The 13044-nt window shown below is 35.9% G+C and overlaps 1 protein-coding gene across 2 annotated transcripts in view; it reads left to right on the forward strand.

The window, feature by feature from the left end:
- Rnf17 (ring finger protein 17) overlaps nt 1-13044 on the forward strand; it is a 161723-nt gene that overhangs the window by 32505 nt on the left and 116174 nt on the right. For both annotated transcript variants that reach the window (XM_019208895.2, XM_010633821.3), the window contains exons 9-12: nt 2603-2677; nt 7101-7402; nt 8590-8679; nt 11548-11703. In XM_019208895.2, coding sequence (XP_019064440.1) covers nt 2603-2677; nt 7101-7402; nt 8590-8679; nt 11548-11703 — 623 coding nt within the window. The remainder of the gene's footprint in view (nt 1-2602; nt 2678-7100; nt 7403-8589; nt 8680-11547; nt 11704-13044) is intronic.

The raw sequence follows: 13044 nt of genomic DNA on the forward strand, positions 1-13044 counted from the left end.
TATATATATATATGTTTATATTTATATAAAAAGACTAATAATAGCAGTATGTTTTGCATCGATAGCAGCAACAGCTTTTCCAGGTTCTGCAGTCATCTGAACAAAATTATAGACATTCAGCACATTCCATTAAAAAAAAACAAAACAAACAAAAAAACAATGGAAAGAATAATATCCAGAAAACAGCAAAGTTCTGTTGCCGTTGTGGTACCTGGCACCATTTTTTATATTAGCATCTTAATCATCATCTGGAAAAAGAACATTCTAGAGTAATATCATTAAATGTAGCTCTGATAAAGCACGGTCACTACTATGTATCATAAAGCAGGTACAAGATATTTTACATTCACAGAGGTATGATACAGTACTGTCCTACATCAATAATACTAGAATCAGTTTTGGTTTGAAATTTGCTTTGTCTGCCAATAAGATTGCTACCCCTGTTTTTTTTCTGGGCTCGTGTCGCATGGAGAATTGTTTTCTATCCTTTCACTTACAATCTTTGGGCTTCTTTTTGCCCTGGGTGTGTTTCTTGTATACAACATATTGTTTGGTTTTGCTTCTTAATCCATTTTGCCAGTCTCTTTCTCTTGATTGGTGAGTTGAGGCCATTGACATTGCTGGTTATAATTGATATGTACTGACTTATTATTGACATGTTATTGGCCTTTTGTTGACTCTTTTTACTTTTTCACCTTCTTTTAGTTTCTTGCCTTGCCTATTTGATTTGCTCTGTTGGGCCTCATCGTGTTGTTGCCTTCATTGTCTTTTTCTAGGATCTTGTTTAGAATTGCTTGTAGTGCTGGTTTGGTACTCATGTAGTTTCTCAGATGTTTTTTGTCATGGAAGTATCTTATTTCCCCATCCATTTTGCAAGAGAGTTTTGCTGGATACATCAGTCTAGGTTGGAGGTTGTTCTCTTTTAGTACTTGAAATATCTCATTCCAGGATCTCCTTGCCCCAAGGGTTTGTGTTGAAAAGTCTGCTGTGATTCTGATGGGCTTTCCTTTGCATGTGATTTGTTTCTTTTCTCTTACTGCTTATAGTATTTTGTTCTTCTGTTGGGTTTCTGGGATCTTGATTATTATATGTCTAAGTGTAGATTTTTTTTTTTATTGTAGCTAGTTGGGGGTCCTATATGCCTCAGTTATCTGAATGTCAAATTTTTCCCTCTGTTTGGGAAGTTTTCTGTCATTCTGCAAACAGCTTTTTTAAGTCATATGTATTTTCTCCTGCTACTTCATGCATTCCTATCAGTCTTATGTTATTCTTCTTCGCATCATCTAGTAGTTGTTGGATCAATTGCTCATGATCCCTTACTCTTTTTAAGAGACCTCCCTTTTCATGGTCTCTGACTGCAATCTTATCTTCTACATTCTTTTATTCTGTTGCGTACACTTTCAATAGAGTGTTTAATCTGCTAGATATCTGTTTGAATCTGTTTTATGGATTCCATTTCTTTCCTATGTTGGGCATTGATTTTTTTCCATTTCTTTCTTATGCTGAGCCTTCATGGCTTCTATAATGGTCCTGAGCTCATCTATTTTTTTGTCAGTTTCTGCTCTAGAGTCTCGAATCACGACTCCATTTTGCTCACTATCTCTATGGTTATCTGGGAAATTATTTCTGTTTGGATTTTTCTATAGCCTGATTGATCTGTTTTGTTACTTCCTGTGCTTTGAGTTCAGGGGTGTCCTGGTGGTTCACTATCAGCCTTTTCATCCTCATTTGCCCTACTGTTTGCCATTGGCGAACTGGAAGTCTCTCTTTGTGTCTTGCTTAAGTGTTTTCTCATTTTTATTTTTGTTGTTGGACTATCCTTGGTTTAATTTCTGAGTTGTCACCCAAATCTTCCTGATATAGTTGCACCCTAGCTTCTGTGTCTCTAACGACCCACAGACATTCTCATCTTCCTAACGTCAGAGAAAACAGCTCATCAAATCAACCACAATGCTTTATCCCAACTGGTACAATCAGCAACACATCAAGATCAAGAACAACTTGGAAACTGACCACCTGTGGTAGTCACTAGTCTATCACCCTTAAATCATTTGAATTCAATTGAAATCAAGAAGCAGTCCAGAACATGTCTGCAGTGAACAAAATTTCAATATAGTGTATTTACCATTTAATGGCTCAGACAGAGCAAGGATGCAAGACCCCTGGTCTCAGCTGATGGCTGAACCCCATGACGCTGACTGACCTCGGGCTGCAAGGCCCAGATTGAGTTCCCCATCCTTCTGAATGGTTGAACTCCACACTGTTCTACTACAGGTTTCCCACACCCTTTCTTTAAAGATGTTCAAAGTTGGGAATTCAGAAAAATACCCTTGATGACCACCTCTGCCTCTGCAGAGTGGGTCCAAAGACTGGCACAGTCAGGAGGTCTGAGAGTGTGTGTGGGGAGGGGGGTTTGTAAGGGGAGTTATGGGGGTTCAGGGGCACCCACGCGGCTACCTTCCTGGCACTGGAGCTATGGCAGCTGGGGCGGGAGCAGGCGTAGCTCTCCTTCCTGCGGTGGATTGGGGCCCAGGCTACCTCCCAGTGCTGGAGCAGTGGCGGCTCATAAGATAATATTTTATATGCTGACTTTTTATTTTAGGTTGAATATGAATTGCAATGAGATTATCTGTATGTTAAGCAGTATGGGAAAGATTGAATTTGAAGATTCAAAAAAGTAAGTACAACAGTTACAACAAGCCATTATCTGATAGCACCTGTTATCTAAGAGAAAAACTGATGTTTAGTGTAATATGATTCAAAAGCTGAAAAATAAGCATCACATGATGGTGCAGTCCTGTAGCCCCAGCAGTCTCAGAGGCTAAAGCAGAAAATCAGAAGTTTGGACCCAGCCTGGAAGATTTAGTGACTTTGTGAGAACCTGTCCCAAAATAAAAAATGTTTAAAAGTCTGGGGATGTAAACCAGGTGTGGTGACTTATGCCTGTAATCCCAGCTCTCAGGAAGCTGAGTCAGGAAGATGGCTGTGAGTTCAAGGCCAGCCTGAACTATTTAGTGAGACCCTGTCACAAAAAAAGGTCTATGGGTGTGACTTAGTGTGAAAATGCATAGTTTATATAGCTAATTTCTATGTAAAATATTTTTAAAGACCTAGAAGAGATCAGTATTCAGTGGTATATGTGTTGAAGTTATATCTGAGATTCATTGTGTTGTCAAGCATTGAACACTGTTGCGCTTGGTCACTGTCTTAGATACTGAGATAAATGTCAAATTATGAATGAGACACACGTATGTAAAAGATAAAATGTGTAACTGCTATGATAGTATATGCAAAAATCAGTGGTATTACAAAGGAAGGAAATCATTAGTTTTTGGGGTACCTGAAAAAGAGATTTTATTTTTCCTTCTCCACAAAAAATGAGTAGCAGGTAGAAAGGAGGATAAAGTGGATGTTGGCATCTTAGAAATAAATATGGGCAATGAAATAATATGTCGCATTCAAAGAAAAGCTTATGCAGTTCCATTCTGTATATCCCCATGGATATGCAGAAGCTCAGTTTTAGGGACTTTGAATTCTGTGAAATGGTTAGTTAAAACTAAAATTACAAATTTAGCTTCTTGGTTGCACAAACCAGATTTCATGTGTTCAGCAGAAGTATAGCTATTTTAGTCCATTTATGATGCTGTAACAATACTTGAGAGAGTACATAGTTCATAAAGAATATAAATTTTCCTAAGTGAAATAAATAAGTCATACATGTGAAAATACCAACTAGTTTCTCTGGTGTGAATAAACTGTAATAGTGCATAAGATCCTAATGAGATAACTGACATTGTGAAATGGGAAAAAAAGGGCTAAAGGTGTAGGGAAAGTGGAAAGGGTAGGGGAAAGGTAATAAGGGAAGAGAAAACATGTGAGAAAATGAAAAAATGGAAATAAAGTGTTTGTAAATGGGGAGGAGAGGAGGGGGTGAAGGGAGGGCAGGGACAAGGGGAAAAAAATGAGAACCAAGACCTGTCATGTAAAGGTACATGATCCCAATAATGAATGTAACTGAACTGTCTACCTAAAATGTACCAATAAACTCAAAAAAATGAATGAAGAATAGAAATTTTATTTTTCTCACAGTTCTGAAGGCTGGTATTTTCAAGGTAGGTTTGATGTCTGCTGATGTTCTCTTTGCTGAGACAAAATACTTGCGGCCCATAGTTAAGAGAGGAAAGGTTTATTTAGATCACAGTTTGTAGAGGTTTCAGTCCATAATTGGCTGGCTGTAAGGCAGAGTGGCTTGAAAGAGGGACTTCACAAAGGAAAACCAGTCCATGGCAAGCAGAGGACAGAAAAAGCAAGCAAATAAGGGTTTTAGTAGCATCTTTATGCCCTTTTTATACTGTCTGGACTACTGGGATTAGAGCAGTGGCAAAGCAGCCAGTGGACTGATTTAGTAATTACACACCATTAATCCCAGTATCACACACCCTACATTCAGCATCTCTGAGAAAGCCCCATCTAAGACATAATGAGGCTTTCAGGGGACACCTATACACAAACCATAACAGGTGAGATCTCTGGTCTCTGTTTCTAAGATGGCACCTTGAATGTTATGACCTCATGAGATACAAAAGATAGAAAGGCAAAAGAGGAATAAAACTCTTCACATGGTAGAAATATGAAACAAGCAGACAAACTAATTCCCTCCAGCCCATTCATAAGGCATAACTCCATCCATAAGGAGGAGCCCTTATGACTTAATCATCTCAAAAGGCCTTGCCTTTTAATACCACCGTGATGAGGATTAAGTTTCGGCATGAATTTTAAAGCTAACATTTCAAACCATAGCACATCCAGATTAGGCAGTGTAGCATGCTTTCACTGCAAGTTCTGTCAGACATGTACACACTAGAAAATAGAAAACCTCTAAAAGATTTTAGACATTAAAGTAAAAATAATTAGATTACATTTTGAAAGATGGTGGCCATTTAAAGAATTATTTGGAGAATTGTGACATTTACATCAGTAGACAGCAAATGATGATGATCCACATTTAGCACAGAATTGAGATTGAGACTAGATGTGATAAATGCTAAGTAGGTAAAATTAATAAAACACTGCTTGAGAATGAGGGACAAGTGAAGCATCCTCAGTGGTTTGTGGGTCTGATCTTGGTGATTAAATTGATGGATTATGGTTCTATTCATGAAGAATAAGAATACAAGAAGAAAAGTAAATTGAAGCCAAGGATGGTGATGCATGCCTACAATCCCAGAAGGCTGAGGTGGGAGAAGCACTGCAAGTTCAGAGCCAGTCTAGGCTACATAGTGAGTTCAAGGCCAGCTTAAAATATATAGTGAGACCCTGTCTTCAAACAAACAAAAAGAAAACTAAGTTGAGAGGGAGGGCTTGTCATCTAAGGCTGGCCATCTAAGGAGTAAGATCTAGCAGGCACTTGGGTATTTGTGCCAAAATCAAGGGATCTTGAACTTTTTCTGAGTTTAGAAGTGGGCCAGGGATTCAGTGGCAGCACTCCTGCCTGGCAAGTGCAAGGTCCTGAGTTGGATCCCTGGTACCAAAAAAACAGAATGCTGAGTTTAGAAGTGGTCAAAATACAGGTGCTATAGAACCCCCCCAAAAAAATAAAACAAGTTCACTCTACTCACTTGTAGGTGTTATTTGTCTCCAGGGAAATGATCCCTAAAATCTACCACATTCATTAGCTTAAGGAACAATCAATCTAGCACATAGTTCTGGAGGTTGGCAAAACAAACACATCCACTCCAAACCTGATAAAATCATATAGGCCAGTTTCACAAAACTGATAATAGTCAAAATGCTGGTCTGTAACTTAGTGGACAAATATAATTGCCAACAGGGACTAGAGTATTTGGGAGGGGGCTAGAATATATTTTTATTAGCAATTTTTTTCCTAACACTTAGACAAAAATGAGAAGCCAGATTATCAGAAGTTGTTTTTTTGCAATTTTATTTGAAATAAAAGGAATAATATTAATCATAGCTTAACAGTATTAGGCTGAGACTAGCCTACTATTGTGTATTTCCGCTGCACCAGAGAACACCTTAGCAGAGGCACTGGGACTCCTGTCCTCCAGCCCAAATCATCTTCCCCCAGACAATGCTTGGGCAAACCTCGCCTCACATTTGCCTTTGCAGTTGGAATTTTGTGTTCCCTTCAGTAATCGGCAACTTTTAGTTAATGTTATTTTAGATGCTTCATAACTTGAATACCGTTACTGTCAAAAAAATTAGGACTAAAAAGCTATTCTAATAGTCTGTGTAGATTTTCTGTTCACTTTAACTCTGACAGGGTGGCTTAAATTTTTTTCCTGTTTTCAGGTACCTAAGCCATGGGTTTGTTTAGTAAAAGCAACTGTTGAAATAGGTCAAGTACAGTACCCTGGAAAAATATTGATGTTTAAAGCAGTGAAAAGAGTAACCCCTGAAAAAAAAACTTGAGATGGAACAGGCAGAGGCTGAAGGAAAATAAAAGGAAGTAGTATTCTACAAGTGAAAAGACTGGAGTTGGTTAACAGTATTAAAAAATCTCAATAAGATCTGAAAAGAAGTGTTTAGAGTGCAGTGTTATTTACATATATGTGTCTCTCAAAGTGTGTGTATTTTTATGTGAAATATATGTACTTGAAATATATTAATTTTATTAAATGCATGCCCTGAGTTGGAAAAGACATAATATGTCACTGCTAAACTCGGGTGTCATTGTAATTCCTTATGTCTAAAATGCTTTAAGCAGTATTCTTTGAAGAGGCTAGATCCACTTGGATTAAATAAAATACTTTATCTGATTCATTTGATTGTAAAACTGGATATGTGAAGATGGATGAATAGCTGTGGGTTAGTACCTGTGTTTAATAACCATACCCATTGGATGCAGATTGAGTAATTTTGACTTCATACCTACAGTACATTGCCTAGGAATAGAGCACAGCACTTCATAGTTGACTTACTGTAATAAATTCAGTAATAGAAATAAAAAATTGAAAGTACTTCTGGGGCACCTAGACAGCTTTTTACTTTTTGTATGTGTTACAATATCAGCTGTCACATGGAGAGGAAGTGGCTTGAAAGTGAATATCAAAATATCCATACTCTATATTTTTAAACAGATGTTATTCCCAAGAAAGTGAAGCTGGGCATAATGTTCAAAAGAAGTATAATAGTAAAAAAGAACTTTCTTATGATGTATCCTCATCACTGGAAAAGAAACAAGTTGACTTGTCTGTCCTGAGCAGTGAAGCCCCAGCATCTCCTCTGCAACCAGAGAATAGTGACATACGACCCACATGGAAAAACAACCAGCAGAAAGAAGTGGTGGCGGTGGTATCCCCTAAGACCATTGTTGTGCTGCCTCAGATGGGAGTGAGCCCTGATGTGATCATTGAAGAAATTATTGAAGAAAACCTTGAACGTGAGTGATAATATAAAATCTATATTCTATTATTAGAAACAAGTGGTATTTTAATCTACAGTTAGAAAAAATTATTTAATGTACTTAATAGAAATGTATTGCTGTTGTAATCTTACCTCTCATGCTCATTATGAGTTAGAATCTATTGATTCTATGCTTCTACTTTGACATTTCCCGAAGTTCAGATAATTTTAATTTTTGATGAAATAATATAGCCAACCTCATGGGTGCAAATTTAACATTTTATTTAATTAGGCATTTGAGTTTGTTCAGTGTTCCTAACTTTTTGTAAATAATATAAATATAAATGAGAGAGATTTGACTTACGGGAGCAGTTTTATTAACTTGTCCATTAAGAACAATTTCTCTTAAATCTTTGTGTTTTTAGAGATAATCTGTTTTAAAATAAACTGTTATGTTTCCCTTATTTCCTTTCCCCACCCCTTCATTTTTCCCCCCATGGTGAGAGCCAAACTAACTTTATTCCCTTCAGGGGGCGATCAGTTAACATTAGAACTTCTGGAATTGCTTCTTAGAAATAAGGGAAACGAAAAAATGTGAAAAAATGGAAGCAAAGTCTTTGTAAATAGGGAAGGGTGAAGGGGTAAAGAGAGGGCAGGGGTATGGGGGAAAAATAAGAACCAAGATACATGATGTAAAGATACAAGATTCCAATGATAAGTGTAACTGTACTGTTTGCTTTAAATGTACCAATAAACTTAATGGAAAAAAAAAAAAGACATTCCCAAAAGATTTCCAGAACTACTTCAGAAAGTGGTAAGAACAGTGGGATATGCTCAAAATAAAGAAGAGTATTTTGGGTGAGATTAAAAAAAACTTATGAGTCTCATGTCATCTATTTCATTACATTTAAATTTACCACAGTTGTTGATTAGTTTCCTGTGTTGGTTTTCTGCCAATAACATGGGAGTGAAATATTGCTCTTAAGTAATTCTATGCAAACAGTAATGGGACCATTTTTTCAGCATTGTTTTATTGATTGACTCTCCAGAATGACTGTATTAATATTTCAGTGGCTTACTTGTTATGATTTTTATTTCCTGGTATAAGGGTCTTGCCTTTCCAGTATTTTTTGCTAATTCAAGTACAGATTTTTAAACACTGGAAAGTCACATTTGATATTAATAAAATTAATATAGCTGTCTTTATTTCTTACTTTGATGAAGCATGCTTCACTGATGATCTTGTAGAGACTCCTAGCCATTTCAAAAAACCTCTTCAGAAAGAGTCAGCTCTTCCTTTTGGATCAAAAGCAGGTATTGTAACAACTGTGTGAGCTTAATGGGGTGAAGTTTGTTGTATGTATAGTAATTTATCTGTGTGAGGAACTAAGCAAACTGGACTTACTAAAGCTTCTTCCCTTTTAGCAGAAGCCTTCCCTGCCCTACCACATACTGAGGATTGAACCTAGGGCCTACACAGTGAGCTGTATCCCCAGCCCTTTTTTTTTTTTCACTTTGAGACAGGTTCTTATTAAGTTATCAAAGCTGGGCTTGAACCTATGATCCTCCTGCCTTCATCTCCCAGAGTGCTGAAATTATAGGTCCTCACCTCCACGCCCAGCTTAGTGGCAAAAAATTTAACTCTTGTTGGCAAAATTATTTCTGAAACTTATACTTCTTGCAAGTATCACCCCAGTAACACATATTTTTTTGCCTTATCCTTAATATGGATATTATTGTTTGTAGTCTATATTATATGGATAAAATGGTCAATTTTTCAGTTTTATCATGTTTCTACACTTGACTGTATTCACTTCCATGCCATTTAGTCTTTGTTCAAGAATTAGATATATATTTATTCAAAAAACAAAATACTCTGACACTTTACCCTAGTCCCATTCTCTTCAGTCCTTTCTTATGCATACACAAATACACAGAAGTTATTTTTCTACTCTAGTTTTCTTTTTCAGTACTGGAAATCAAGCTCGTAACCTTGCACTTGCCAGGCAGGCACGGTGCCACTGAGTATCCTTTTTTTTTTTTTTTTTTTTTTTTGGTTTTTTTTTCTTTCTCTTTCTCTTTTTTTTTAAACACAAAGAACAGCATACTGTATGTCAGGCTGGATCTGAGGGTCTCTGAGGCTGAAATAAGGAACTAAACCCACCCTTTTAAAATAGGTTTGTAACTTTGCTGACTCTCATTCCGGAAAAGGAAATATAGGGCATGTTAGAAGCCAGGTTAGGGCTCCTTTAAAGGCTATCTTCAAGATGTGTGATCTAGGATGTGCATTCTCTCTGTCTGCCGGGTTACAGTGAAAGCTATATAGGTTTAAAGTTAAGACATGTTGTCTCCAGTTGAGCTGCTTTCTGGGCTAGAAAAAAAGGGCACTTCACAGATAAAAAGGGTCTAGTACCCAGAAATTTATGGGTTATTGTAAATTGCCTTTAGGAATTTTTTTTATTTTTTTTTTTTTTTTTTTTTTTTTTGTACCAGGGGTCAAACTCAGGACCTTGTGCTTGCAAGGCAGGCATCAGAACTACTGAGCTAAATCCCTGGCTTAACACTACTTTTTATAAAGATAGAAGAAAAGAGGTCACACACTAAAGACGGTTTCTGAAAGCAAGAAAAAAAGCTTGTCTTAAAGCTATAATTTTTTTAAGTACAATTTTAAAATCTTGATCTTTCTAGTCTCTTTTTTAACCTAGTTTTTTTTTATCGTTTTTCACCATACACTGTTTTTTGACATTCCTTCCTAAGCATTATATTTTGGAGGTCTTTTGTACCAGTAGACATACTTGGTTTAATTACTCCTATATGTAGAAAATTTTCTTGCTGTAGTTACCTCTTTCCAGTCCACCTCTCCCAGACCATACACATTTCCCTAAATGCTACTCAACACATTGACTTTGCCCAGATAGCACTCATGCACACCTCTCTAAGCAGATTTATAAGAGTTGGGAATTAGGGTAGCTATAAACTATCTTGTTTCTATCAGTATAGTATAGATTGGACTGTCTTTTGTGGGCTGTCCTAGAAATCTAATCATTATCAGTGGGATTCTTACCGGCTGCTCAGTCCATACAGCCCCATTGCTCCCAAAAAATAATGGGAGGCAATTATGATGAAAGAAAAAAGCTAACTTCAAATGCAACAAAAAGCCCTTTGTCTCAAGTCTTTGCTTCACCTTATTCAGATGAACAAGAGTTTTATTAGGAGAAAGAGACAATGAACAAGAAAATCTTTATGCTATTTAATACCCCAGCCATTCTTGGTCCCCTCCTTTGCTTTGTGAAAAGAAACCCAGACCTTGATATCTCAGGCCCAGAATCTGCATGTTCCTCTCAGTCTCTGCTCATTGATCTGAACTGAAGAGAGGAAGGCATGGCAGTTTTTGCTCTTAGCATGAGTAAATTGAGAAGTTGCTTGTCTCTAAAAGAAAAAAATCATAATTTTTAACCACTTATTAGTACAGTGATTTAAATACAGGATGACCAAATATTGCATATGTTTTGTTATTTTTATGAGATGATATAACAGGAAATATAAAATGACAATTTTATCAGATTTATTGAATACAAGAAATAACTAGTTGAAATGACACCTGCCTGAGCAACACTCAGGATAATCAGTACATAAACCTGCTGCCCAAGTGACATTTATGGTAAACTGTTAAGTGGTTAAAGATCTCTTTTAGCCTTTTGGTTACATTCTGAGTTCTAAATGTGCTCATAAATACATTCTGAATTTTTCTAATAAAGTGAAGTTATAGCATATATTATGACTTTAGAACCTATTTACCACATGAACTGTGATTTTGTCTGACTTGCAAAGTATATTCTATAAGATATTTGCAGTTCAGTTTGCTAAAAATTCATTATTGAAAGTGGTCCTTGGCTGGGGATTTAGCTCAGCAGTTTGGTGGCCTGCTTTGCAAGCGCAAGGACCTGAGTTCAATCCCCGGAACCAAAAAAAAAAAAAAAAAAAAAAAAAAAAAAAAAAAAAAAAAAAAAAGTCCTTTTGGTTTATCAGATATTTGGGGTTGAAATCCTTCATAAACCCTAAATATTCTGTAGTTTCAATGTTACACTTGTTATTTTAGAGAATTTTACAGTTGATTATCTTTTGTGAATTCTTTCTAGCTCACATTTTATTAATGGTGTGTTAATATTAATTCTTTTCCAGGGTCTAAAGAGCTAGTTTTTGTGAGCCACGTGATACATCCTTGCCACTTCTACATTCGGAAATATTCACAGGTGAAAGATACAACAGTATTGGAGAAGGTGAATCAAATTTGTAATAAGAGTTTACATCTTGATCCTTCAGATGTTTTGGAACTAGGTAATATTCAAGTTAAAATATCCAGTTTATTTAAATATTGTTATATTTGGTCAACCCACATAAACTTGTGTAATTTAGTTTTTGCTTTAAGCTTAAAATTTTGGAATCATTTTACATAAATTATTTACCTAAGGACTAAAATTGAATGTTGGCTCATTTTTTGAGTGAGCTGTATACAAAAACTAACAGGTTATGTCATTTTCCCCCTTGTCTCTAAAGTGATTGTGTATGACTCTTGCCCCTTGCTTTCTATGTTATGTTTTAGGACTAATGTTGAACATTTCAGTGAGATACAGGAGGCCTGTGGCATGCATTCCTAGGGCTTCTTGGAGGAGGGTAGTTAATTTATAAATACAGTCTGTTTTAATCCTAAAAGTATGTGAATTTACCATGCTTTAGACTTATGTTAAACTGTTTTCCTAATTACACCACCAGATTTATTACACTCAGTAATGGGGCAGAGCTATGATTTCTTTTATTTATTAAATGAGTGTGTTCTTCAATGCATATATAATGATACCAAAACAGTATTACTTGTGTAGCCATATGATAGTTCTTTAAAAGAGTGATTAACTTTAGCTTTTTTATGTAGGTTTTCAGAATATCAGAACACTAAGATCATCATGTACTTACAAAAATAATTTTTAAACTTAATAAATAACCTTTCAATTGTTAGTATCTAACAGGAAGGAAAGTAGTGTCAAACTTAACTTTTACAATTGTGTCACCAAACAGGATCTGAGAAGGTTCCCAAAGTGGAGATAAAGAATCTAAACGTACTCTACCTGTAGAATAAGTTACAGATTCCCTGACTCCTATTACAGGAAAAAAAAAGTATCAGAACGTGGCATAAAGGAATTATTACAATCTGACATTGTATTAATTTGTGAGCATAGGTTTTGTAATGCAGTAAGTTATTGGGAATATATATACAACATTGTTTTAATAATAGCACAGGTAAACATGAACTTGACTATGAAATAGAGAAGTTGAGAAGATATAACCATATTTAAAAATGTTATAACCATGTTAAGTGCAAAATAATTAAAAATAGAATGATGAGTTATCTTTAATACGAAACTCTGCATCTTGAGATGTTTGCCTAAGTACAAGAGGTGGAGTATAAGAGCTTATATATTCCTGTATTGTAGAAAATTTTAATGATAATAATTGCCAAAAATATATTAAATTAAGATATATATGTTTTTACATAACCACTGGGCCACTAAAATTTTTCTTGTAGGTTTCAGAACTTTTTTTTTTTTTGGTATCAGGAATCGAACTCAGAACCTTGCACTTGCCAGAAAGGTGTGGTGCCACTGAGCTAGATCCAGCGCTCTC

The sequence above is a fragment of the Fukomys damarensis genome, unplaced genomic scaffold (assembly GCF_012274545.1).
Source record: "Fukomys damarensis isolate Sample0158 unplaced genomic scaffold, DMR_v1.0_HiC HiC_scaffold_38, whole genome shotgun sequence".
Classification (NCBI taxonomy): domain Eukaryota; kingdom Metazoa; phylum Chordata; class Mammalia; order Rodentia; family Bathyergidae; genus Fukomys; species Fukomys damarensis.